The sequence below is a fragment of the Lissotriton vulgaris genome, chromosome 2_1 (genome assembly GCF_964263255.1).
Source record: "Lissotriton vulgaris chromosome 2_1, aLisVul1.2, whole genome shotgun sequence".
NCBI classification, from domain to species: Eukaryota; Metazoa; Chordata; class Amphibia; order Caudata; family Salamandridae; genus Lissotriton; species Lissotriton vulgaris.
Genome location: NC_141687.1, coordinates 2,032,154,407 through 2,032,180,478, shown reverse-complemented (window position 1 = coordinate 2,032,180,478; position 26,072 = coordinate 2,032,154,407). Strand labels below are relative to the sequence as shown.

The 26,072-nt window shown below is 41.4% G+C and overlaps 1 protein-coding gene across 1 annotated transcript in view; it reads right to left on the bottom strand.

Annotated features, from left to right (window-relative positions):
- ATP8B4 (ATPase phospholipid transporting 8B4 (putative)) overlaps positions 1 to 26,072 on the bottom strand; it is a 3,619,152-nt gene that overhangs the window by 2,599,001 nt on the left and 994,079 nt on the right. The window contains exon 7 of the mRNA XM_086958264.1: positions 6,799 to 6,869. Within this exon, the coding sequence (XP_086814390.1) occupies positions 6,799 to 6,869 (71 nt within the window). The remainder of the gene's footprint in view (positions 1 to 6,798; positions 6,870 to 26,072) is intronic.

Sequence of the window (26,072 nt, the reverse complement as noted above, 5' to 3'; positions counted from 1 at the left end):
AGAGGGCTCCCTCTGGGGAGACTGGCGTTCTTGAGTCGGAGTTCTTTCCCTCCGTCGAGGAGACCTTCCTCTGGACTGGAAAACTTTTTCCTTGGGAGTGGATTGTTTATTTCCATCCCAGCTCTTTTTAGGAGTATTTAAATTATTTTTAATAAATAATTTTACTAACTCTCTATAAGCCTTTATTAATTCTCCTATGTTAACTAAGAGATCTTCTTTTGACATTTTTTCAATGTCAGGATGTGGTGTGTAGCTGGCTAGAACCGGCCACCTGGCTCCTGGTCTACCTAGTGGACCGAGCCTGGTAATGTGATCATTATGTTTTAGGGCGCCATTAAACCAGAGCAGGTGCTCTTGAAATTTAAGTGGAATTTCAATCTCCTCGAAAGGAGCGTACTCTTCCGGAGGTTTCTCTATTTTGTAATAGTGAAACTCTTTTGTTATAGCGTTTACCGCTGGAAAGTTTATCCATGAATAGAATACCTCTGTCTGCCGATACTCGTGAGCCTCTATCACGAAAATTACTGTACCACCTTGAGGTGTCAGTCCGTTTTCTATAAGTTTTAACGTTATAGATCTTCTTAAGTGGACCGGGATGATAATAGCATCCGGGTCTGTGTATTCAGGACCTTGCTGAGTCGCATCTGCTGCGGCCCCAGAGATTCCGTTTTCTGGCATTGTAAAAATGCGAGGTTTGCAGAGTAGGTCTCCAAGGAGACAAAGATTAGGTGCACAATATTTTGGAACACTGTATCCTTCAACGTTGAATAAACCAGAGCTTTACATAGGAATCTCTTCCTACTAAGGTCGGGCGGATTTTAACCTTTCACCCACTCCAGACGTCTATTGGAGTATTTACGGGAGAAAGGGGTGTGAAATATGCACGACTGAGTTACTCTAAAAGTCTTGCGTTAGTTTATCGCCTTACCAAACGTTTGGGCGCCATGTAGTGTAGTTCCTAGTTTCCCACTAGGCCCTGCGCATTGGAATAACATAAACAGTAGTATCGACGTGGAACTGCGGATATTCCAGGCCTCCACTGACTATGCTAAACTTAATTGGGTTGTGTTACCAACTAGCTCAGAGGTCATTGGAAACTTTCTTCTCTGCATAGGAAGTGATCAGCTTCCTTGGCACAGACAAGAAGGGATTCAGCTTTCCAACAACTGTGCAACATGACAACTTTGCTCCTCAGATCAAGAGTCAATCTCTAGGGTCGTGTGAAACAATAGACATGTATTTCACTCAGTCAGTCTAGTGCAGTTTACTTTCACGAGATGTAGAGAATAGAGAGACGGGCGTTTATCAATAAAGGGTTAACATTTATTGAACAGTCTTTCTTCTCGTACAAGAGAAATGTATTGCCACAATTGCAATGATTGTTATTATAAAAAGTACGTACAGTAAGATAAGTATTGCGAAATAGAACTGTAAAAGCATTGATATGGTTTCTTAGCCATACAATGGTTTAAAAGTAATAAAACATATATACAGTCATATATACATTAGGCTAACATACTCAACTGGTGCTTCTAACTAAGCCTACCCCAGTGTGCCTGACCTAAGCCTAACACGTGAAAGGGGAGTAAGTAAGTAGCTTTAAGTTAAGTTGGTTTTGCCAAGGTTTGTTTCAAGAATTCTCGTCTAAGGGTTTAGTCAACACCATACCTCTGAATAGAATGATGGAGGATTGGTATCTCCTTCAGGGGTCTCTCTCGATATCCCAGTCACCCGCGAGGGTAGACCGGAAACGCCGTGGCTGGATTTCTCTGCAGGAGAAAGGCAGCGGGTCTCTTCAGCGCGTCGAGGAAGGAGGGGGGACAGCGTCCGCGGGCAGCTGGAATCTGCTGGATGTCTTCGCAGAGGACGGCTGTTCAGCTCCTTAAGCGTACTGCACCATAGTTCGCGCTTTAGCAGCGATAATGGTATCAGCAGCTTCACCACCACAGGGACAGCAGGCTGCAGCGACAGAGTGCTAGATTTACCAACACGGGGTCTTGCAGGCAGCTGGCATCAGCAACAGTAGCTCTCATTGCTTAAGGCAACGTTGGTAATATTTATACCTGACAGGTGCCGGGTTTGACGCAAGTTTGCTGGACATAAGACGTCAATTAAAGATGTCACTAGGAAGTGATAGTTATCAGTTGCTCATTAGAGTTCCATTACTAATCAAAACACAGCAAGCGTGGATTTCCAGGTTTGCTGAGTTTTTATCTTGTTGAAGAACTCGGAGTGTTATCTAGGAATATCAGATAGTGACTACTGCTCTGTCATTGCACTAATTGGTCGCAAAGGAAGTGGCAGAGAGAACTATGATGTAATGTGGCTCTGTTCGTGTGAGGCCAGAGATGACTTTTCAGAAAATCGCACGTGAACGGTTATGCCAATATAGGGAATAAATGGATGTATAGCCGAATAGGGGCATAAGGTCACAGTATCGATCAGGAACCTAGATTGCGGCAGATTGGTCTGGACTAGAGTAGGGCAGATAGATTGATTTTGATTGGAATGGGCAGATTGTTTTGGATTGGAGTGGGTCAGATAGCTTTGCACTGGAGAGGGTCAGATTTGAGTAAAACAGATTGTTTTGGACTACAGTGGAGCAGATTGGTCTGATTTGGAGTACGACAGATTGGTCTGGACTAGAGTGGGGCAGATTGATTTGGATTGTAGTGGGGAAGATGGGAGTAAGGCAAATTGGATTGGGGCAGATTGGAGTGAAGAGATATGTATTGGATTGGAGCGGGGTAGATTGGATTGAGCTGTATTGGAATAGTGTAAGGTGTACTGGATTGGAGTAAAATGGACTGGATTGGAGTGAAGTGGATTGGATTGGAGTGAGGTGGATTGGTTGAAGTGACGTGGATTGGATGGGAGTTAGGTGGATTAAATTGAAGTGGGGCAGATTGGAAAGAGTATGAGTGGGGTAGGGTAGATTGTTTTAGATTTGTGTGGGGTAGATTTTTGGGAATTGGAGTGGGGCAGATTGTATTGGATGGGAGAGAGGCAGAGTGTTACAGATTGAGTAGGGTAAATTGGAGTCTGGCAGATTGTTTGCATTGGAGTAGACCAGATTGTTTTGGAATGGAGTGGAGCAGATCAGTGTGGATCAGTTTATTTTGGGTTAGAGTGGGTGACATTGTTTGTATTAGGGTGGGGCAGACTGGAGTTGGGCAACTTGTTTTGGATTGGAGCAGATTGTTTTGTACTGGAGTGGAGCTGATTATTTTGGTTCAGGGTAGAGCAGATTGTTTTAGATTGGGGTGGACCAGAGTGCCTTCGACTGGAGTGGGCCAGATTGTGTTTGAGCAGATCGTTTTGGACTGGATTGGGGCTGAATGTTTTTGACTGGGTTAGGGAAAATTGGTCTGAATTGGAGTGGGGCAGATTATTTTAAATAAGAGTGGGGCAGATTTTTTTACATTGGAGTGAGGTAGATTGTTTTGGACTGGAGAGGGGCGGCTTGTTTTTGATTGGAGCGGGGCAGATTGGATTGGGGCAGATTGTTTTGGATTGAAGTGGGTTAGTTCAGAAGGCAGATTGTTTTGGATTGGCATGAGATGGATTGGTTGGAGTGAAGTGGAATGGACTGGAGTTAGGTGGATTGGAGTTGGGTGAAGTGGATTAGAGTGTGACAGATTGTTTTAGATTGGAATGTGGCAGATTGTTTTAGATTGGACTCGGGCATATTGTTTACAAGGGAATGGGGTAGATTGTTTTGGATTGGAGTGGCACAGATTGTTTTGGAAAGGAAGTGGGCTGGAGAGGGGCGGCTTGTTTTTGATTGGAGCGGGGCAGATTGGATTGGGGCAGATTGTTTTGGATTGAAGTGGGTTAGTTCAGAAGGCAGATTGTTTTGGATTGGTATGAGATGGATTGGTTGGAGTCAAGTGGAATGGACTGGAGTTAGGTGGATTGGAGTTGGGTGAAGTGGATTAGAGTGTGACAGATTGTTTTAGATTGGAATGTGGCAGATTGTTTTAGATTGGACTGTGGCATATTGTTTACAAGGGAATGGGGTAGATTGTTTTGGATTGGAGTGGCACAGATTGTTTTGGAAAGGAAGTGGGCAAACGTTTTTCGTTTGCAGAGGGGCAGATTGTTTCGGATTGAGTGGGGGAGATTGCTTTGGATTGGAGTGAGGCAGATTGGTATCGATTGGGGCAGATTTGAATGTGGCAGACTGATTTGGATGGGAGTGGAGCAGAATGCAGTGAAGCACATTGTTTTGGATTGGAGTGGCTCCGATTTTTTTAGACTGGATTAGGGAAGATTAGTGTGAAATGGAGTGGGGCATTTGGAGCCGGGAAGATTATTTGGATTTGAGTGGGGCAGATTGTTTTGGATTGCAGTGGGTTAGTTCAGAGTGTCACAGAATGTTTTGGATTGAAGTGGGGCAGAATGGAGTGAGGTGAGGTGGCTTGGGACGAGGTAGATTGGATTGGGCTGGATTGGATTGGTGTGGAGTGCATTGGATTGGGAGGGCAGATTAGAATGGAGTGAGGTGGTATGGATTGGAGTAGGATGTGTCTCATTGGAGTGGGGCAGATTGTTGTAGATCGGAATAGGGCAGATTGTTTGAATTGGAGTGGACTAGGTTATTTTGGATTGGAGTGGGGCAGATTGGAGACAAATCAAAAACAGAATTTTATAGCACTGCTTTTCACCCGTGAGGGTATCCAGGCACTGGGGGGAGGGGGAGTTGCTGCTGGTGTGGGTGGTCAGTCGAACAGCCAGGTCTTGAAAACATTTCTGAAATCCTGCAGGGTGGGAAAGGTTTAGAGGTGGAGGGGGGAGTCTGTTCCAGGTCTCGGATCCCAGGTAGCAACAGGCATAGCCCCGCTACCGACTTTGGTAAACACGGGTAGAGTGGGCAAGAAAGTGGGAGGCGAAGTGCAGATGTTTGAGGCAGTGGTGGAAGTTAACCCTGTGGTGAATGTAGACTGGTTCTACGTTGTGAAGAGCTTTGTATGTATGAGTTAGCATCTTGAACAGCCACCTTTTGTGGACAGTGAGCCAGTGAAGAGTACTGAGGTGAGGGGTGATGAGGGCCCACCTTCGATGGGGCAGATTGTTTTGGATTGGAATGGGGCAGATTATTTTGAATTGGAGTGAGGCAGATTGTTTTGGACTGGAGTGGGACAGATTGGAGAGGGGGTTGGTTGGGAAGATTGTAGTGTGGTGGACAGGAGTGGATAAGGGTGAGTCTGGTGGCCTGGATTGCTCTGGGGTGGATTGAATTGAGTGCGGTGGATTGGTGTGGGGGGAAGTGAGGTAGGGTGGGGTAGCTATGCATGGATTGGTGTGAGGAGGCTTGGATTGGGGTGTACTGCACTGCATAATTTCGAAAATTACACATATGAAAGAAACATTATCGCTATGCAATATATAGAACAAGATAACTGTCATCTTTTGAGGACAGCACCCTCGAGCAAAAACAAAATGAGTGGAAAGTGAGAAAAGAAGAACTGCCAAAATAAAAGAAAGTTAACTATAGAAAATAAAACTTATCAGTTTTGTTTGTCGAGCTGGGCACGTTTTTGCCAGTCCCGACTTCTGTTTGAAAGGCACTGAAAAATAAAAAGAACAAAAGAATAGTACCTCAAACACATCGGGAGCAGCGGATGAGTAATGATTAAAATTAACCAAGCAGTGCTTGGTCCCTGCTCCATACAAAGGAACATAAATTATGTTATGCCTGCAGTGATCACTAAGCTGTGAAGAAGAGTGCCAAGCAAGCCAATAAATTGTAAGCCCCAGGGCGGGTTCCAAGCTCATTTTGTTAACAGCAGCGCCTTTCAAGCGATTCGCATGCATTAGTGCATATTATCGCAGGCTCGACCCTAAAAAGCAGGAGGAAGGTGCAGAACAAAAGGTATAAGTGAATTCTCTGGGTTAACCAAACAATTGAAATGGCTTAAAGCAGGTCAACGTTTTTTATGAAATAAGCTTGAAATGAAAAATTGAATGTTTAGAGAAAAAAATCACAGATGCATAGTGATTTACTTTATTTCCAACACATTCACAGTTTTAACATTGTTGATTCTACTTTTCCTTATATTAAGCAATAGGGGAAAGTGTGGATGAAATCAGCTCTCCCCATGTTAATAAACTATTACTGCATAACACACGGAATGAACAACAGCAGACACTATAGTACTAAAGTCATTATAGTTAGGGAAATCAGATTAAAAATGGCAAGTCACAATAAGAATTGGCCATGGGACAGAATAATTTCCGTTGTATCCTGATGTGCTATTGCCTTTAACTGTAAAATATTTAGTTCTGTGTTGGTGCATTGTGTAGCTAGCTCTAGTAGGGAGCAAATATGTGCATTCTCAAAGCTCATGATGGCTGAACTCTACGATTAATTTTTATGGTCTGGCTTGACAGCGAAACTGTCGTCAGACTGTGAGTGTTAATAGAGGGGATTTGACTCATGTTAGGACCAGGTGTTTCAATTTGGAAGAAGTTATGTGCTTTCAGAAAAAGTGTTTGGCCTCCAGAATTGTGATCAATTAAAAAAGAAAGACACAAAACAAAAGATGGGGAAAAAGTGAAGTACTTGTATTTGGTGAATTATCTGTCGAAGTCTTGCGATGACAAGGGCTCCCCCTCTACCATTCTCGTGGACTCTAGCTGTGGTTCATCCTTTCCCTTTGCAGCAGCTTCTACACTTCAACTGTGTACCCTGGTTCTCTGTCGTGTATTGTGGTGCTCCGTGAAGCATAAAGTAATAAACACACTGTAAACGTGTCATTAAACTAACATAGTTGTATTTTTAAATTACATACGCACCCATCAAGCTCAGCTGTTTCGATGTAACAGAGACCATGTGGTTCACTGCTAGAGATGAAAAGCAAGTCAGCCTGCAAATCAATAATAACCCAATAGTTATTGAATGCCAACAGCAGGAAGAAAATATAACAGGAACTATAGTTTATTAATGTGAATAACATCTATAATCGATTTTTTGTTTCCTTTGGCCTACTCAGTCCAAATCTTCAAAAGTATAGAACATGTTCTATTGTAGACAATATGCATTTACATAGTCAGTGCTTTAAATTAAGCTTTAACCCAATGGTAATGAGGATCAGCCATAAGCATGTGTTTCTTCTTAAGTATGGAGCTTCCCTTGACTTAGGAGTGTAATGAAACTCAATGGGGCAGCCAGGCCTATTCAGTGGTTTTGGCAGTTTCGGAAAGGGGTCAGACTGGCCGTAGCATTCACTAGGCGTTTTCCGGGTTGGCCACAAGGGTGGGGGCGCGTTTCTGACCTGTGGGGGCCGGTTTTGTTATTGGAGGCCGGTTGTGCTGGTTATCGGCCCCCGAAACAAATGCGTTAGACTCAGAAACAACGGCTTCTGTGGACAAGTGACTAATTGATAATAATAACAAGATGCACCATGGCAATGGTACGAGTTAGCAAAGGATATCTGAGAGAGAGCCACAAAATACACATCTGCGGTAAACAATTTCTGTTTTTATAGTCCAAAAATGAAATAACATATACAAATAGAAAGCAAATCATAATGTTGAATGGTGTCCCTGTGAAAGTATAAGGAACCTACAGCAAAAAGTGACGTATTCTGTGAAATATTTACATGGTTTCCTTTAAAACACAAAAGCGACCATTATCAAGTATTTATAATGCAATCATCACTTCAAACAATAAACAAGTTTTGTGTAATGGTTCGCTTTTCTAATAGTCGACGGTGTTTCGACCCTGTGTGAAGAGGAGGGTCTCTTCAGGACCTACAATAGTAGGGACACCTGCAAGACGAAGGGATAGTGTCAGTACTGTCTAATGTGAGAAGTGTCACCGTGCGTTACAGTGAAGAAAAATACTCACAGTGTGACCTAGCCGGACACTGTGTGATAGAGAATTAAGGCTCATTAGACCATTGGTTAATGTAGAGCATGGTTAAACGGCCGCTCGTAATGTAATTAAACCAGAATTTACCCCACGTGAGGGTAGTGGTAGACAATGCTGGCGGCAGATGGCACTTCTGAAGTTGATCTATTATATGATATAAGTATTTCACAGAATACGTCACTTTTTGCTGTAGGTTCCTTATACTTTCACTGGGACGCCAATCACCATTGTGATTTGCTTTCTATTTGTATATGTTATTTCATACTGGGCTATAAAAACAAATTGTTTACGGCAGATGTGTATATTGTGGCTCTCTCTCCGATATCCTTTGCTAACTCGTACCCTTGCCATTGTGCATCTTGTTATTATTATCAATCACTTATCCACATGAGCCGCTGTTTCTGAGTCGAACACTTTACTTACCCTAGGCTCCATGTGAGTAGGGTTCCTTTGTTTCTTGTCCAATATCCCGAGACAAAAGCGGCAGCATTGATTCATACTAGCGCAAAGGGAAATACTATAGACCAGGCAAGAAAGAATAGGGGCCTGAACTATCAGCCTCCTAGCATTAAAAGTAAGAAGAGGGAGAATCTTCTGAAGCATTCACAGCAAACCATAACAGGTGGCTGCTAGTTTCACTGATTGAAGATGAAAACTTGAACAATTTGTCCAACCATATACCAATGCTTTTGATAGCTGTTTTAGGAGGAGAGGGAGACCTAAGCAGTTTGGCCAGCCTAATCTCAAGTAGAGGCTTAGATTATTACCCAAGCACATAAACTCAGTTTTATCCCCATTCATTATCACACACTGCAATCAGTAGTACATTTAGTAGTACTAAAATAGTATTACAAAATGCTACTCACAAAACTGTGTGTGGAAATCTCCCCTTCTGCCTCTCCTATCTTTTCTATGCTCAGCTCAGCTGCGGAGGTCTCCACACACATTGGTATTTGTTTTAGTAATAAATGTGGAAGGAACCTGGGGAAGCAGCAGTAAAATCGAGAATTGCTTACTACCATGGGCCTTATTACGACTTTGGCGATGCAATGCTGGGTTCACACCACCAAAGCGGAGGTCGGGCCGCCCGCCAGATGAGGAGTTTCCTCCTGTCTGGCAGGCTTTTTTTTCTTTTTTTTAACCCTCCGCTGCATTGCCTTGAAAATGGGCATCGCAATGGGAATGCCAAAAACAGTCCGTGCACGGCATGGACTGTTAAGACCACACCATGCAGGAACAGGGGTGCATACATACAGGGGGGAACATGATGTGCCCACTGCATAAATCCCCATGCGAAGGAGGCCCACCTCTGTTTCCCCTTTGCCACAGTGTTCATGGAGAGGGAACCTCCATGACACCACCGGCAGAGACGGAAACTTGTACTATGCTTGGCAGAAAAGGTGCAGTTCCGTCAAGCATTTTGCGGCCTCCTAACAGTCGCAGCACCACCAGGGAACAGCAATTCCCTGGCAGCTGCAGTGGGGCAATGGCGTCCGCCCTAATTTTAATAGGGCAGCCGGAACACTGCCACTGCCGCGCCTCTGCTAGTCTCGTAATAGAGTCCTAAATTGGAGGGGATTAGGAAGGAGTAAGGTGGGGCTTACAGAGGGATAAAGAAGGTTGCAGAGTGGGACATGCAAATACAAACATCCACCTACAAAAGAGTAAGCTAATTGCTATTCATAAAATGCACTACTAAAGTTAGTACAGCACAAAAACATCCAAAACAGATGTAAAAATACCATAGTCCATTAATGGAGTAATTTCAGTACATTACCATAGAAAATAATAGAGAAATGGAAATTAATTCAGTTCAAAATAATCTTATTTCAGCGTAAGCCATACAAATTTAACAATAATCAAATATAGTTCATACAAAAAGCACAATAATGTGATCAAAATAATCACAGTAAACAGCATATCCACTTCCACATTTACTGATATTCCATTACACAAAAATTTGCTAAAACTAATTTAAAACTAGAAAAGTACGATTAGGAAGCATTGTAAAAATGTACACTACTTAATAAGCCTTAAAACCACTTAGGAGCAATAATGGCTCTCCTTTTCCACAAATCAAGCCCACAAATTTTGCAACTGCATAGACACAAAGTAAGTGGGTCCATATTTATTATTCTTAATGCAACCAAATGACTTGGGGTGCCCAGCAGCCTGCACACTGGCGCAACACAAAAGGAGTGAAACCTGGTATACTCAGGGCACACAAATAACATGGAGGATGGTCTCTTTTGACCTGCAAAAGATGGACAATCCGGACTTGATGCACTTTTCCATTTCTCAGTGACCGACGTGACAGGGTGTTTACCCACTCTAGACTGATGGTATAGCTTCCTATCAGATGGAACAGTGACCAAATCCCAATACTGCGCAAGCGCATTAATGGACTTAAAGATTAAGAATTCGCCACTTAGCGTTGTGTTCCCAGCTCTTCCGTCTGTAGGGAGGAATTCCAATAATGTTTTTTTGAGCACACACTTTGAAGGAATTTTCTCTGTCTCAGGATGGAGGCCTAGTTCACTGTTAGGCCCGGCATCATTGGCGTGGGTCTCCCCTGCATTTTGTGCCTATCCCTCCTGCATTTTTTCTGTATGTTGGACTCCGTTTGGCTGCTCTAGGTGCTTTGGGCACTTGCCTCTGCTGTTCAGTGCCAAAGTGCAAGTGCTCCCTTTGTAAATTACTATTATGGATTGGTGTTTCCATGATTGGCTATTTGATTTACTAGTTAGTCCCTAGAATAGTGCACCATGTGTGCCTTGGCCTGTAAATCAAATGCTGCTAGTGGGCATACAGCACAGTTTGTGCCACCCACAGAAGCAGCCTGTAAATGTAACTCTGGCTTGCCATTGCAGAGCCTGTGTACAGTCTTGAACTGCCATGTCAACTTGGCAAGTGCACCCATTTCCCAGGCCCTAACCTTCCCTTTTCTTATATGTCAGACACCCTGTAGGCAGGGTGCATTGTATGTGAAAGTTAGGACATGCCCTGGTGTGTGTGGCATGTTTTGATAGTGAATAACTGTCAATTTCGTTTTTCACTATTGCAAGGCTATCTGTTCTCGTAGGACAGAAGGGGGAGCTTGTTTATAACATCTTATAAACCTAACTGGCCCTGGCACCAAGGTAGGAAAATAAAAGTTTAGTATGCCTGAACTCAGAATGTTAAAGTGCATCTTTTAGTGAGGGAGATTTTTACATTCTGTGTTTGAAATGACCCCTTTTAGAAATTAGGTATTTTCTTGCCTAACCATCCACTGTGTCTCTGCTAGGTGTGTGTATTGCATGTCTAGCTTTTGGATGACAGGGGCTGGAGAGGGGCAGTGGCTCCATAAGTCTGATGAGTCAGGGCTGGGCTGAATAGGCCTGGACTGCATTTAGAGTAGGGGGAGGAGATTTCTTTTTACCTGAATGGGCCTGGTCTGCCTTCCACAATTGTGTCTCCACCTCCTTCCAGGAAGCTGCACCAGTGAGGACAGAACAGGTTTTGGCTGGGTACAGACACTCTCTGCCTTCAGAGAACAAACAATTTTTGTGTACAAAAAAGAGGGACCCAGAGCCCAGACTTTTAGATCACTTCTGGGAATCAAGAGGAGCCTTTGCCAAGGAGAAGAGCCGGAGAAGCTGAGGAGGAATACTGCCCCTGTGCTATTTGCTGTCTGGGGTTGACCTGCAGTGGCTACTTGCTGCCAAGGAAAGGAGAAAAGAATGTTGCTATTTGCTTTGTCACCTGCTTGAAAAAATATCTCCAAGGGTTTGAAACTGAGCTTGCCTCCTGTTCTGAAGTCTCAAGGGCACAACGACTTCACAACGAGCTCCCCTGAATTTACTTGCTGGGAATGCTAATCTGCAAAGAGGTGCCAATCACCTTCAATAGCTGCCTTACTGAGGTGAGCCATGGGGCTTTGTTTGCTTTATCCAGCTTGATTAACTCATCTAAGGTTGCTGCATAATGTGCCAGCTCTGAGTGACCCAGTTGGTACGCCAGTATAGGAGGGGTAGCAAATGAACTTTCATAGTTACTTTTTTCATGCCCAAATCCATAAATAAAGGATGCAGAGGACTGCCAATTGGGAGTAAAACCAATTCCCTTACTAATTTCTTCTCTGATTTTGCCAGGCCCATAATGTTGCCATATCCTTAGAGCTCTGTGCTTTACAAAGAAGCTCCTAGAACTTTGGCTTCATAGATTTTCAAGGTGGGTGCACCAGTTCTTTGCCTATGCTTTATGGTTTCAACATCAAAAATGTTGGACCCAAGATACATTTGGTGAAAGTTTAATTCCCAGGTATGTAAATAAGTCTACCTCTTCCAGTAATTGCTCCCCAGGGAAAGTTTTTCCTTAAACGTCTTACAATGTTTGAATGCTATAATTTAGTTTTCTCGAAATTATCTCTAAACAACGCTCCGAGCAAAAATCACTAAAGCTCGGCTAGAAGGTTTTGCAGACCACTAGGTGTTTTAGAAATTAAGAAAGTGTAGTCCATCCACAAACAACAATAGCTGTATCTTGGCCTTTGGTAAGGATGGGGCATCAGCCTCAATTTTTAAGAGGTAGTGTACCAGACCATTTGTACATAAGAAAAATAAAGTGGGAACCATTACACATCCCTGCTAGACACCCTTTAACACAGGAATATTTTCAGTTAATTGTCCTTTACGAGCCCCACTGAACCTGGGAAAAGCTGTTATTGTGTAGTCTAACCAGCAAAGATAGAATGTCAAGAGTCATCCTCATTTCTTTCAGAATTAAAAAGCTGATTTTAAGACATATGAGTCACCTTTGTCAAACAAGACCGTCTTCCAGTATATTATAGCAAATCTGAAGACCTGATCATTTGTTGAGATCTTTGGTCTAAAGCCTGCTTGCAATGGGCTTATAATGTCATTACTTTCTACCCAATGTTGGATCTTTAGTATGTTCAGAAAAAGGACTTTATGTAGGCAGTCAATTAAACTAATAGGCCTGTAATTGACTGGCAGGTTCTTATCCCCCTTTTTATACCCTGGAACCACGTCCGCTCCCTGCCAAGAGACCAGAATAGGAATTCCTTTGGCTATCTTGTTTACAATACCCAACATGTAGCTTGTCCATACATCTATATCATAGAGATAGGCATCTACTGGAATGCTGTCTGAACTAGCAGCTCTCCCTCTAGAAAAGGTTACCAGCGTATTAAAAACATCTTCCCTGGAAAAGGGTGGCAAGTTAAAATTATTCAATGTGGCACTCAAGGATGTTTCATCCAGATTTGTGGCATCATCGTAATATAGGGCTGAAAAGTGATTGAACCAATGCACAGAAGGGACATGATTCTGGGGTGCAAACCGTGCTATATGCTCTCCTCTGGCCACTAGCCACCAGAACCGAAAGTCATCCTTTAACACAAGTCTCCACTTAATCTCACCATCTCTTGTTTTCCCATTCTTTTGGCCCTGGCCAAGGATACCTTATACAATTTCCTGGTGGATGCTATCAGATTAGAGTTTTTTTCTTTCATGGGCTCAGGTAATATCTGCCTTAGCTTTTTACACTAATCATTGAACCAGTTTATCCATGCACCATGAGACAACTTTTTACTTACTCATGGAGATACAAATTGAGCAGCAATATCCTCAAAAAAACTCTGTGTGCATCTTGATAACCTCATGTTTATCCTTGGTTACATCTCTGCATTACAATATTTTGGGCAGAAAATCTAGAGCCACTTTCTTCATACTATTTAGGAGCTCAGGTTTCTCACTAATATGCAGACATTTAGGGCAATGTTTATCTGCTGTATGCTCGATGTTCCTAGTTCTAGTAAGAGCTGAGCATTCAAACCAGAGCTTATTAAATAAATTCTCCATCGTGAGGCATAAAGGGTTATGATGACTTGCTTCCCTTCTAGTACAGTCATGTCATTAACTAGGTGCCACAGTTTCAGATCGACCATTACATAGTCAATGTGATCTATAGTTCTTATAGTAAATGCCCCCTCATGGTCAGATTTAGTCCTTTCATTTGTTGTTCCTATACCAAATTCGATAGTGAATTGGAGGGAAGCCCATGTCCATCTCTTAACCGGAACAACCTCCAGTTGAGGGATAGCCCATCTCTCATCCTTCTCTGCTCTGATTTCAACATCGTCCTTATCAAGGGGCTTAAATGTGGTATTGAAATCACCAGCAAGAATCAGATTAACCCTGGGTTGCTGTCCATCCAAGAAGGCTTGCAGGGAATGGATTGCAGGCGAGGCAGCCCCATCCATTTCCCCCTGCTCTTACGTTACCAGCCCTATGCATCAGCGCTCCCCCTTGCTGCAACAATGTCACCTTTAAGGATTCATTATAAAGCGTTAGTGCTGGTTTTTAAAGACTTCCAGACAATAGGTGCCCCATATCTTGAGGAAAGACGCCAGCACTATACTCAACGCCGAACCTTGAGGTCTTCTGCCCAGTTTCTGACCATTACCCCTAGGATACGGTTCTCCTGGATAGGGTGCAGATCTTTTCAAGTGGTGGTTTCACGCCTTTGGAACTGCCTGCCCCTCTTTCTCAGACAGGTCCAGGATCTCTTCACTTTCAGGAGATAAATAAAACTTGGCTTTTTAAACAGTAGCTCCTGTGTTGGTGTAGTTTGTTCTGTGTTGCCAGGTTTTCTCATAGCGCCGGGACACTCCTTGGAGTAGCCGGGCGCTCTATAAATACCTGCTAACATACCATAACAGGATCTGGTCCATTTTACCCAGAAGAAGACCTTACGTCAATTTCAACTCTCCCACCTCCACTTTCAACTCCATAATAAGAGGAGGATAAGTGGCCATGTTGGGTGTCAATACAGAAGGGTGTACTGGACCAGTCCCCAGTGTACTCCTATCCATAGCAGATCTAACTGTGGACTCACCCTCCTCCTCCATCAGGGGGGGGAATAGATTTTGAGATTCTATCAGTGTAGCTGGAAATGGCACTGCAACCCCTGTAGCTTCTAAATGAACAGTGGGTGGAGAGTGTGTCACTGTTTTGTGAAAGTAGCTTGAACTTTCGTTGGAACACTTTTTCGCTTTAGTGGCAACATGTTCATTTTGACCAGTAACAGCCCCTGTAGTAGACTCCACCTTCTAAATTAGCTGATGTTTCTCACTTAAGGTTGGACTGTCAATTCGCAGAGTAGCTTTACTATATTTGGTCATCCGTTGTACAGGTTGTACCGCTTACTGTTTCCCTTTATTACCAAAGTAACCCAAGTAGACAAAGGCAATTTTAATTCCTAATAATCAAACTCAGGTCTTGTTCTCCAGTAAGGTCTAGAAAAATGAAAATACAAAGTTATCCTCCCTTAACTTCAACTCAATGAGAGTGCACCCCACTAGAGCCCTTGCTTAAACCTGGCCCTCAGTACCCTTTATTCCACTTATAACTGTGTGATTTAGTTTTATAGCCCATGAGTCCTAGCATACCGCTGGGCAAATCACGTTGAATAAAATATTTTTTTCAGAATGTCGAATTACATATATATTTTTAAGAGATAATAGTTTTTTATTGTATTTGTTTTCCAATTAAATAAATGAATATTTAATTTTTTATTTAAAATTAATCAAATCATATTTTAAAACCTGTGCTAAAACCTTAAATTAAAAAAAATATGCTTTACACTAATCATTGAACCAGTTTTTCCATGCACAAAGTAATTGTGACAGTAAGGTTTATTAATAATTATAAAATTATTTTGTATATTTTATTTATTTATGTATGTATTAAACATGTAAGTGGTTAGGTAACGTGCATTTTGTTGATAGTTCTTGATTCATAATAAATATTTCAAGCGAATTTACATTTTTATTCAACATTGAAATGTTGTAAATATCTGTTAAACTCCATTATTTTTCTCTACACTTTAACAGAGAGGGATCTCCACACTGTTGCCAGAGACCTGTGTCTGTGAAAAGTTACTAATAGAATTTTGCACTTCTAACTCCTACTTTAGCAGGTTTTACCTCCAGATCTAAGGGGGTAGAGACAAATAGGTATGTACCTAATAATACATTTACTCTCAGAAATGGTGAATAGCAAAAAAAAAAAGAAACTAGTAAATAGTAATTTGAAAAAAAATGAAAATCATTTTACATGTGATTAAATCTATATATGTACATTTACCTTTGTGAATAGGCCCCTCCATGGATGCCCAGAACCTGCTGCTTGCCATGTAGCATGCATGTGTGTAATTCAGGCAGACACCTATGAGTGGGAATATGGACAGTAGTGGAAGGCAAGTAGCTTACATTTTATTATCATTGTACTGTTTGTGTGCTTGTAATCATGTCTGCTTAGCTGTGTGTGATCATGTAGGAGTGATAATCCTGTTGCACCCATACCCAAGGAAAATGCTGAAATTGGCATAAAGGTTGTAATTGCTGAACAAATACGGAATAGATATCGGATTTTCTGAAGGTTGAGCAGTGATTATATGACAAAACCTCAGTACCAAGCAGAGAGCTAAAAGGGAGGTCTGAACGCAGTCTTGTGTGCATGAATGTGTCTCTGCGTGTGTGTGCGTTCATGTGTGTGTTAACGGCAGACTGCCAAACAACAATTCCAACTGGAGGGTAAAAAGTTAGAAGTAGTATCTAACTACAAGTCCTTGGGGTTGTACTTCGATACCCGGCACAACCATCAGGAGCAAAAAGCTTACATTTCCCAGAGAGCAAATGCCTTATCATTCGCCTTCAGGTCCTTATAAGGAAACCTCAAGGGGCCATCATTCAAACTCCTACTGGTCACAATAAAAGCCAAAACGCTACCAATGCTATCATACGGCAGCACAGCTCTCCACGTGAAAGACGCTGACCAACAAAGCACTAGTTGCAATTTACAAGAGTCTTTCAAATCCATCAGGGAGCTTCACCAGCACAGACCTGACTAGAATTTGGGGTAAGCAACGAAACGCTGGGAAAAATGTATGCAACCATCAAGAAATGGTATAGCCTGAAACAAAATATAGCAGTCTCGGAACTGAATAAGTCTCTGTGGGATGAATTAGAGTAAGACGCAAAGTCCCCATATAGCCAATACCTAAAAAAGGCCCTACTAGACGCTTGCACAAGAGAACTCTGGGAAACCAATCTGCCCTACCTGGCCTTCAAGCAAGCTATAAACAAATCAGTAAAGCTCCACTCATTGCTAGCAGACAAAATTACTCTCAGCACGAGAAAAATTGCCTGGATGGTAATATCCAACTACAAATCACTCACCCCAGCACTATACCTAACCATTAAGTTTTCAGCCCACAGAAAACTACAATTAATGGCCCTGCGTCTGGGTAAATTCCGATCCACCATGGACCAGCAAACTTGGCTCCACGACGGGCCTAAAGATTGTAGACTATGTGGAAGCAGCAAAGAGGACCGTGTCCACGTTGTCTGTATTTGTCCGTATTTCTCTCAAGCATGAGTCACTATCCTAAAACAAGCCATGAACAATTGAGGCATAAGACTGTGCAGATCGGCAAATATGGCGACCTTGGACACAACAGACACTCCATTGAACTGCCAACTAATAAAGTTCCTCTCAGCTCATGCACAAGCACTAAAAAAGGAACCCTTTGCCCTGCTTGCAAAAAGCAAATAAGACGGTCTACTCAGAAGCAGATTCTACCTCCAAACACAACGCAGAATAATATCAGAACGCTGGGAGGAACACTTTTCAATCCCACGCATTGGCCCAGGGATTAATCAATGCTCCAGATTTACCAAACTGTAAACTATGCACCTTAATGTCTCCATTTTTTTAACAATGACATTCCTCACAAGTAATTATACTAGAAACAAAAAGTTTTTATGAATTTTAGGAAACAAAAAAAAAGGAAAAAATAATAATTTCTTTTGATCACAGCATTCTGTTTTAGTAAATGTATTCTTATGGTTTTAATCAACTGAAACAATAAACTATTTTTTTACTTGACTTTTTTGACATGTGTGTGTTAACGTGCATGGATTAATACTTGTATGCATGCTACAATGTGACACAGGGTGCCTGGATGCCAGGGATTTAATTTTGGATTGACATGGAAGGAAATAGTTGGTGCTGAAAACAGTGATGGTATTTGAGGTGGGTAGCATAAAAAGATGATAAATATAAAATATTGTTTACAGCAAAACTGAATACCAATCTAAATGGAAAAAGAACAGCCAACAGCTGACCAGCATGGAACCTTCCACAAGAATACATTAGTAGATTCTATTCCAGTTACCTTTTTCAGGTCGAAGACATCCTGGGGACATTCTGAAAGCCAACCTATGAATACATCCCTCCCATTGCATACCTTTGGCTTTGCCTTTTGTCAGTCAGATTTCCTTGCGTTGTACTGGCTTGCTTCATTTGTATTAGCTATGTGTGTGTCACTCTCGTTGAGCAAACCCTCTTTACCACCTCTTTTAATGACTCTGTTATTCTTCATTGTTTGATCGCTTTTCTGGGACTCTTTTTCCCATTTTGGTGAACAACTCCTTTAGAGCGTGTCTGGTTTGCAGGAGCCTCAATTGTATATGGTCCTCTCTTGCCTGTTCTTCATGTCACTCTGATGTGCTGTGCACTTTTCTGCATCATGGCACTCCACATTACTGTACGTCGTCTATTGTTACCCCACCAGTGGTCCTGTTTCTCTCTCTAGCCTGTATGCTTTTCTGCGCCACGCTACTCCCAGGAGTCCTAGCTTGTCTATGTATTTCTCCTCACAGACTTAAATCACAAATGCAGCAGTCATTAACATTGACTGCTGATAAAACAGGACTGCAGTAAACAGTAGTGGAAATAAATGTCGCTATGGTTTTCCAAGTAACATACGGTTATTTTGTCAGGTTTTTAAATATAAGGCTCATCTAGTAATTAGTGGTTAACTCATCACTCATGCACTTGAAAGAGATGGAATGCGAAGGCTGAGTGTTAGAAAAACACACAAGGGCTTCTTGGTCAGCTCAAAAAAAGTGGCGAGTAGGGGGCAGAGCACTGTTGCGTCGCAGGAACTGAAGCAGCGCATATCAGGTGGCGGACTAACCGTCACTTAGTTGTCGACTTTAGTTATTGTGTAACCATATTAGGTTACACTGTATATAACATTGATTTACGAAATGTTGCTCCCCTTTATAGTTTCAGGATGATACAAAGAACGACGTCGAAGGGTTACTGAACAAATGGGTCAAGGCCCCAACGACAGTTTAACGGTGTAATAAAATCAACAAAAAAAGGGAACTCTGACAGATTTCTGGTACCCCCTTTCCAGGGGTTGCCCTAGGTGAACAGTGCACTCTCAGTTTTGCTCAGATATAAAAGGAAATACACGCTGGCTATATTGCCATGTAAATCTGTTTAACAATACAATTTCCAGAACACTTCTATATGCAGGGTTTTCACGTTTCCTAGGCCAGTGAGTACGCAGCTCGCTAAATTCTAACTTTTAAGTCTGGGATTAGTAGCTCTCTGTACTCAATATAAAATCATGACTACAAGTCCCAAAATGCAAAGGAAGATGCTTGCCTGGAAAAGATAGTCACTCATGCAACCTGCAAACTTGAGAGCAATGACAATTCCTTCGGATGATTATTATACTACCGGCATGTTGTTACTTGAAATCACTTGGCTATAAACAGATATATGCAAGGTTCACCATGTGAATCTATGAAAGTTCTGATACTGGAGTCAAGTTTACTTTCATAGCTCTGTCTGGAAGATGAGCAACATGTGTCTAGTAAGTACAGCAACATAAATTGATTAGCAAACTTTGCACCAAATTTGATTGTTAACATCGTCATTATCATTTTATTTTTCGTAGCTGAGGGGCTGGGTTGGTGCGGGCAAGTGTCACAGAGGGAGAAATGGTGGGCACTCTCTAAGTTGCATGATGGTTTGGACGGCCGCCTTGTGCCGGCCAAACAGTCTTGCGCACTTTGCATGTTCTCCACTGGGCTGTAATACACAGCCTGGGTGGAGAGCTTGAGCAGGCTCCCAGTCCCCCTCAGAGCGTCGAACCACAGCGCTCAGACCAAGCACAACACTGCATTGCAGCATTGTGATCCACATAGGGGAGCCTGTGTGCTTCCTGGACTCACCATTAATAGAAGCAATGATGGAGGACAGACGGCGGCCGTGAAAAGCTACATTTTTTTTCTCATACCCCCCTCCACCCCACCCCCGTTCTCTCCCAGGTGCCACTCGCCCAAGTGGTGATTTAACATTGGAGTCAATGAAAACCAAGGTTGTGTTGGGCCAGTGGGGTGGAAATGCTAATATGTTTTGTACCAGGTTTTTATCCATTTTAGGTAAAACAATACTTTAGTAGTTGTGCATTTTACTATTACATTTTTAAAGCTTTACTAACAAATAATGTTTAGAAACGCTAAAACGGTCTGATCAGTTACTTTCTGTTTCCTGACTTATTTTGCTCTTCCTCAATACTTCCTTTTGGGATATGTAATACCTGCTTTGCTGCAATTCTGCATATTATTAGGCCTAATGTGCCTTTGGCCCACGTTATACGCATCAGAAATTTACAATTCTTCCCTAATATGCAACAAAAAAACGAAAATACGTGTGTTTGTATTCTCCCTGGTCCTGAACTGGTCTGGTGATGAACTCCCTTTGTGATCTATATTTCTCTGGGAATCATCTCTAGGGACACACAAATGCAGTTAATATTTAGGCTTTTCCTATTTTCATTCTTATACTTTCTCTATTCTTACAAATTTTTCCGCCCCCCTTTATTTCTCTAAGAAATTCTATATACAATTCTCTTTAGGAACGCCTTTAGCTATTCCTCTATGCTAATAAAATGTGTAAACTTTTGAAGATATTCCAAGAAGGGGAGAAAAGGGAAATAATTCTAGGTTGTATCTGCTTTAAGTTGAAAATATCAAGTGTACCCACATAGCAGTAATGTTATGAGATATTAGGAGTGCACACTACGATTATATCTGTTGCAGGTTGAAAATGATAAATACAACCATGTACCGAAAAAAATCATGTGATGTAAATAATTCAAATGTATTTTTCACGAATATGTAACTGCTCTGTGATATGGCTGTAATTAGACACTAATTGTTTTTGTATTTAAATGATGTCTATAAAGTGTATATATATAAATTAGACTTAGGCCCAAGGTTTACATAAGATGCTTATATCTACAGTATGATATATTTAATATACAAGGTTGTGTGACATGATCTTTATATGTTTTGCAGTGTTAAGTTTTTTTGTCCTAATGCAAATGACGGACTCCTGAAGAAGGCAATAGCCGAAACGCGCGTAGAGTCTCCATCCACCGCTTTGCTTACTCCACTAGCCCGATTTGTCACCAGAGTCATTTGTTCTGTTTTTTGTCCCCCCCTCTTTTTTATTTGTGTTTTTGAATATGTATAGATAATCTTCTGAAATCTCAATATGTATGTTATTGACTTTTTAATGATTTATGTGTATGTTTTATAAATGAAATTCTCAACAAAAATGAAGAAAATAATATTTAAATAAATCACAAACTAATTTAGAATATATAAAAAACATGGTCTGCGTTCATCAATGTTGTCTACATGTCACCATAATTATCTAATTGGGTTAATTGTTCCCTTGGGTTTTTTGGCTTAATTATTAAGCTCACTACTGTTTGTTCTTCTAAAAAACAGTTCAATGTATTCCCTACGAGTAGTGAAGGCATTATGAGTAGGGGTCCCCTTTCTTTCCAAATTGTGTTACTCATGGACTTTCCATGAGGGGTTTATATTTGGTATAAACATTTGTGTCGATGAGAGCAGTTCAATTCTGTATACAGAAGAAATCATACAAACAACGCTTGTTGAGTAATACCTGTACATATCAATTAGAGCTGTTTCAACCTTTTGTGATTCATTCCCAATCGAACTACTCTCCTCTTCAACCTTCTTACTCATACCTCCCTCCCTTCTTTTTCTATTTTCATTTAATAATTTTCTTTTTCTACTGAGTATACATTCTGTTCTTAGTCTACAATAATAATTTTCTTTACCTCTATCAATTGCCTTTTTTAATCATGGCCAACATGCAATCTTTCGGCTTCTCAGAAGAAGACTTTGTATCTATGGTAGGTGCAGCAATAAATTTCGATAACATTGACATATCCAATGCCAGCCATAATGAAGAACTACAAAAACTACTAGACCTAAAGAAAAAGTCCAGACGTATTGAACTACATAGTAAATATATCCTTGACTATTTGAAAGGTGGAGTTATTCCGCAAGGTTTGCAAATCAAAAACATCCCGGGCCTTTTCATACAAGTTAAACATTTTCTAGAAAAATGGTCCCTCATTGCAAACAGATGTTCTAGAGACATGATTATGTTGATAGCTGAGACAGCCAAAACAGTACTACTAGAATTAATACAAGAAATTCAAGATCTAGAAAATAAAATAAAATCATTAGACACTATAGCAGACATCAAAAAGAGACTTGAAGAAGTAGAAACAGAACTTAATTCTTATACTGACTACCTCTCAAAAAGAAAACTAGATAAGTTCCAAAAAGATCTGAAATACTATAATAAGGAAAAACTATATCCTTATCTATCAGATGGCTTCTATTCATACATGGACTCTAATCCTTCAGATCCTCAAAATGAACCAGTAAGTATGAGAAGTAGAAAAGTAACAACTTTCTCTAACTCGTCAGATTCAGATAGTGCTGTCAGTACCTCCCCATATCAGAATCAGGGATACCAATTTAATCAAAGATCTAGACCTTTTTTTGGTCAGCGCCCACAGAGCAGAGGCAATTGGCGACCACGGTACAGAACACAATACAGAACCGGATACCAACCTCACCAATCTTACCAACCCCAACATCAACAACAATACCAACCCCAGTATCAGGAGCACCAACCCCAGTACCAGGAACATCAACCTATGAATCCGAACAGATATCTAGAAACCCGCAATGCATGCTACTGGAGAGAATGACAACGATACCTATATTTAATCTCAGTAGCCAAGTGCCAGATCAAGGAATAATTTCTCTTTTATCTAAGGGACTGAGTTATGTACCACACTCTGGCTTAAACAAATTTGAACTGTTTAATGATGTGGTGTCATTTTTTAGAAAAATCCAACTCATGGACTTTTTTGCCAATACTGAACCAAACACAAGGGAAACGAACAAATCAGGTCTAGCATCTAAGTCCATTTTCACCCCCACTTTAGAGCAAGTGTCTCCAGAAATCCATATCTTTGAAAAAATGGTCATGAAAAAGCTCACAGCAGCAACAAAATACATACCTCACACGCCTTATAACCTCACAATGGAAGAATATAAGGCTCTTAAGTCACTGAAGGAATCTACCTCCATCACTGTGAAGGGATGTGACAAAGGAGGAGGAATCGCCATCCTTGACACCTCTAATTATACAACAAAAATAGAGAACATGCTTAATGACAACATTTTCTACAAGCCAATATCCAAAGATCCTACAACCAAAACCAAACAAAAGATACAGAGACTGACCTCTAAAGCTTTGAACAATGGAGACATATGCCAAAAAGAACATGACTATTTGAATGTATCAGTTCCCAGAATGGCCTGCCTATATGGGACTCCCAAGGTCCACAAAAATGAAGTAGATCCTTCTTTTCGTCCGATTGTGAACACCATAGGCAGTATCACTGAACCCCTCTCTAAATATCTGGATGCCATCTTGCGGCCATACATACCCAAAATACCGGGTTACTTGAAAGATACAGGTCACATCATCAACCTGTTAGAGGGTACAACTTTTAATGAAAGAAGACAATGGTTGGTTACTCTGGATGTAGAGAGTTTATACTCTAACATCCCAATAGACGGTGCCATTTCGGCAACGCAATGGTTCATCAATACATATGAAATTGACTGCAATGTGACTTTCATTCTAGACTGCCTTAAGATTGTCCTTGAGGAAAATGTCTTTGAATTTCGAGGCAATCTGTACAAGCAAACCAAAGGAGTCAGTATGGGCACATCTTACGCCCCTACTATTGCAAATATCTATATGGCATCTTTTGAGAACACTCATATCTTCAACGAAATAGCCCCCTTTTATGAAACAATACTACACTGGTCGAGATATATCGACGACGTGATATTCATATGGGACGACAGTGAGGACAATCTTAAGGAATTCATAGCATGGCTTAATGCCTGCGATAACAATCTTAGATTCACATCTCACATCAGTAACACCGAAATGGAATTCTTGGATCTAACCATCAAGCATGACCAAGGCCAACTTTATGTTGACTTATTTGTCAAACCTACGGCCCGCAACACCCTGCTCCACTACAAAAGCTTTCATCCCGTTTCTCAAAAAAACAATATCCCGTTCAGTCAATTTTTAAGACTTCGACGCAATTGCTCTAAACATCAAGACTATGATGAACGTTCCATTACCATGAAAAAGAAATTCGAAGATCGTGGTTACCCGCACAGGCTTGTCCGGGAATCATTCAAAACAGCACGAGTTGGTGCTGCAACCTTGCTATAACACACTTTTCATCGAATTAGCGCACACGCCATCAAAGACTGCATCTACCATGATGCTCCTGGGGTACACCTGCTGGTGGGTGGAGTCGGAGTGCGACCCCTTCTTTACAGTTAATTGGCTCCCTCGAGCTAGAGCTGACGAGCTCGGATCCCGCACCCGCGCCTTGAGAGGTATCAACCTGAGAACACTTGGCAGCCTGCACAGCTAACCCCCGAAAAACCTACACTCTGCTGACGAGGAACAACAATTCCGAAACACTGGTGTCCAGAGTTGGTGCTGCAACCTTGCTATAACACACTTTTCATCGAATTAGCGCACACGCTATCAAAGAGTGCATCTACCATGATGCTCCCGGGGTACACCTGCTGGTGGGTGGAGTCCTAGTGCGACCCCTTCTTTACAAAACAGCACGATACTTTGATCGTCAATCGATCCTACAAGAAAAGGTCACTAAACAAAATGGCCAGTTGGTTTTGGTCACTAGACACTGTTTAATGAATGACAAAATACGACAAATCATTTATTCCAATTGGAATCTCCTTAATGTTAACAAATCCAAAGATAACCGCATACCCAAACCGGTTATTGCCTACAAAAGAAACAAAAACATTAAGGATTTAGTCGTAAGATCGAGAATGCCAATGAAAACAAATTTCATTCAAAGAAGTATAACCAGTGCAAACCCAGTCATAGGCAACTATAAATGTGGCAGCTGTAAGACATGCCCACAAGCAATTGAAAGGAAGGACCTCACATTCAACAATATTACAATTGTCTGCAAAACAATGACAAATTGTAAAACCCAAAACGTAGTATATTTAATACTATGTCCTTGTCAGAAAGGATACATGGGTGAAACCTCCAGAGCTATCAGTAAAAGAATAACGGAACACAAATCTGCAGTCCGCACCAAGAAAATCAATGCCCCTCTGGTTGCACATTTTCTTGAAAATGATCACTCACCTGAAGATTTAAGGTGGTTTATTCTCGAAAATGTGCAACTCAAACCAGGACTATGCCCTGATAAGATTCGAAAAAAGAGAGAGGTTTTTTGGATTTTTTCTCTAAACACAGCAAACACGGGGCTTAACTCTGAAATCCCATGGGAGCAAGCGATTATTTGAATAATAATCTCCTGGGTTTTTCTTTACAGCATCCATATGACAACATTGACAGATATATTAGAGTTCTACACTGTCATCAGTTGTCTCGGGATATTTGCCAACATAGTTCTCAAGTAGCGGCAATTTTCTAAAAAACAACACTATGACCTTAATACATGTTCAGTTTATTAGGGTTACCCATGACAATAATTTTTTGCACGTTCTAACCATTTTAACTAAGTACATGTAATTGCCTTATTTGTGTCCGTTCATAATTTCGGCGCAACTCCATAATTGTAGTTCTTTCCTAGAAACTACTAGGTAGCGCCTATTAGCTCTCGGCATGAGATTACAAGTCATCAATTTGAGACGTCTACACCATGCGCGCGTCGCGCGAGTCTATCTATGTAGTTTTACTCTCTGAATTACCAGCGCATGCGCGCAGATAGATTAGTTCAATCACCTATGCACTACGTAATCATCCTGTGGCCGCTGGTTCATATTATTCGTGTAGTTCTATTCTTTGAACTACATACGCATGCGTACTACGACATGCGATCATGGCCC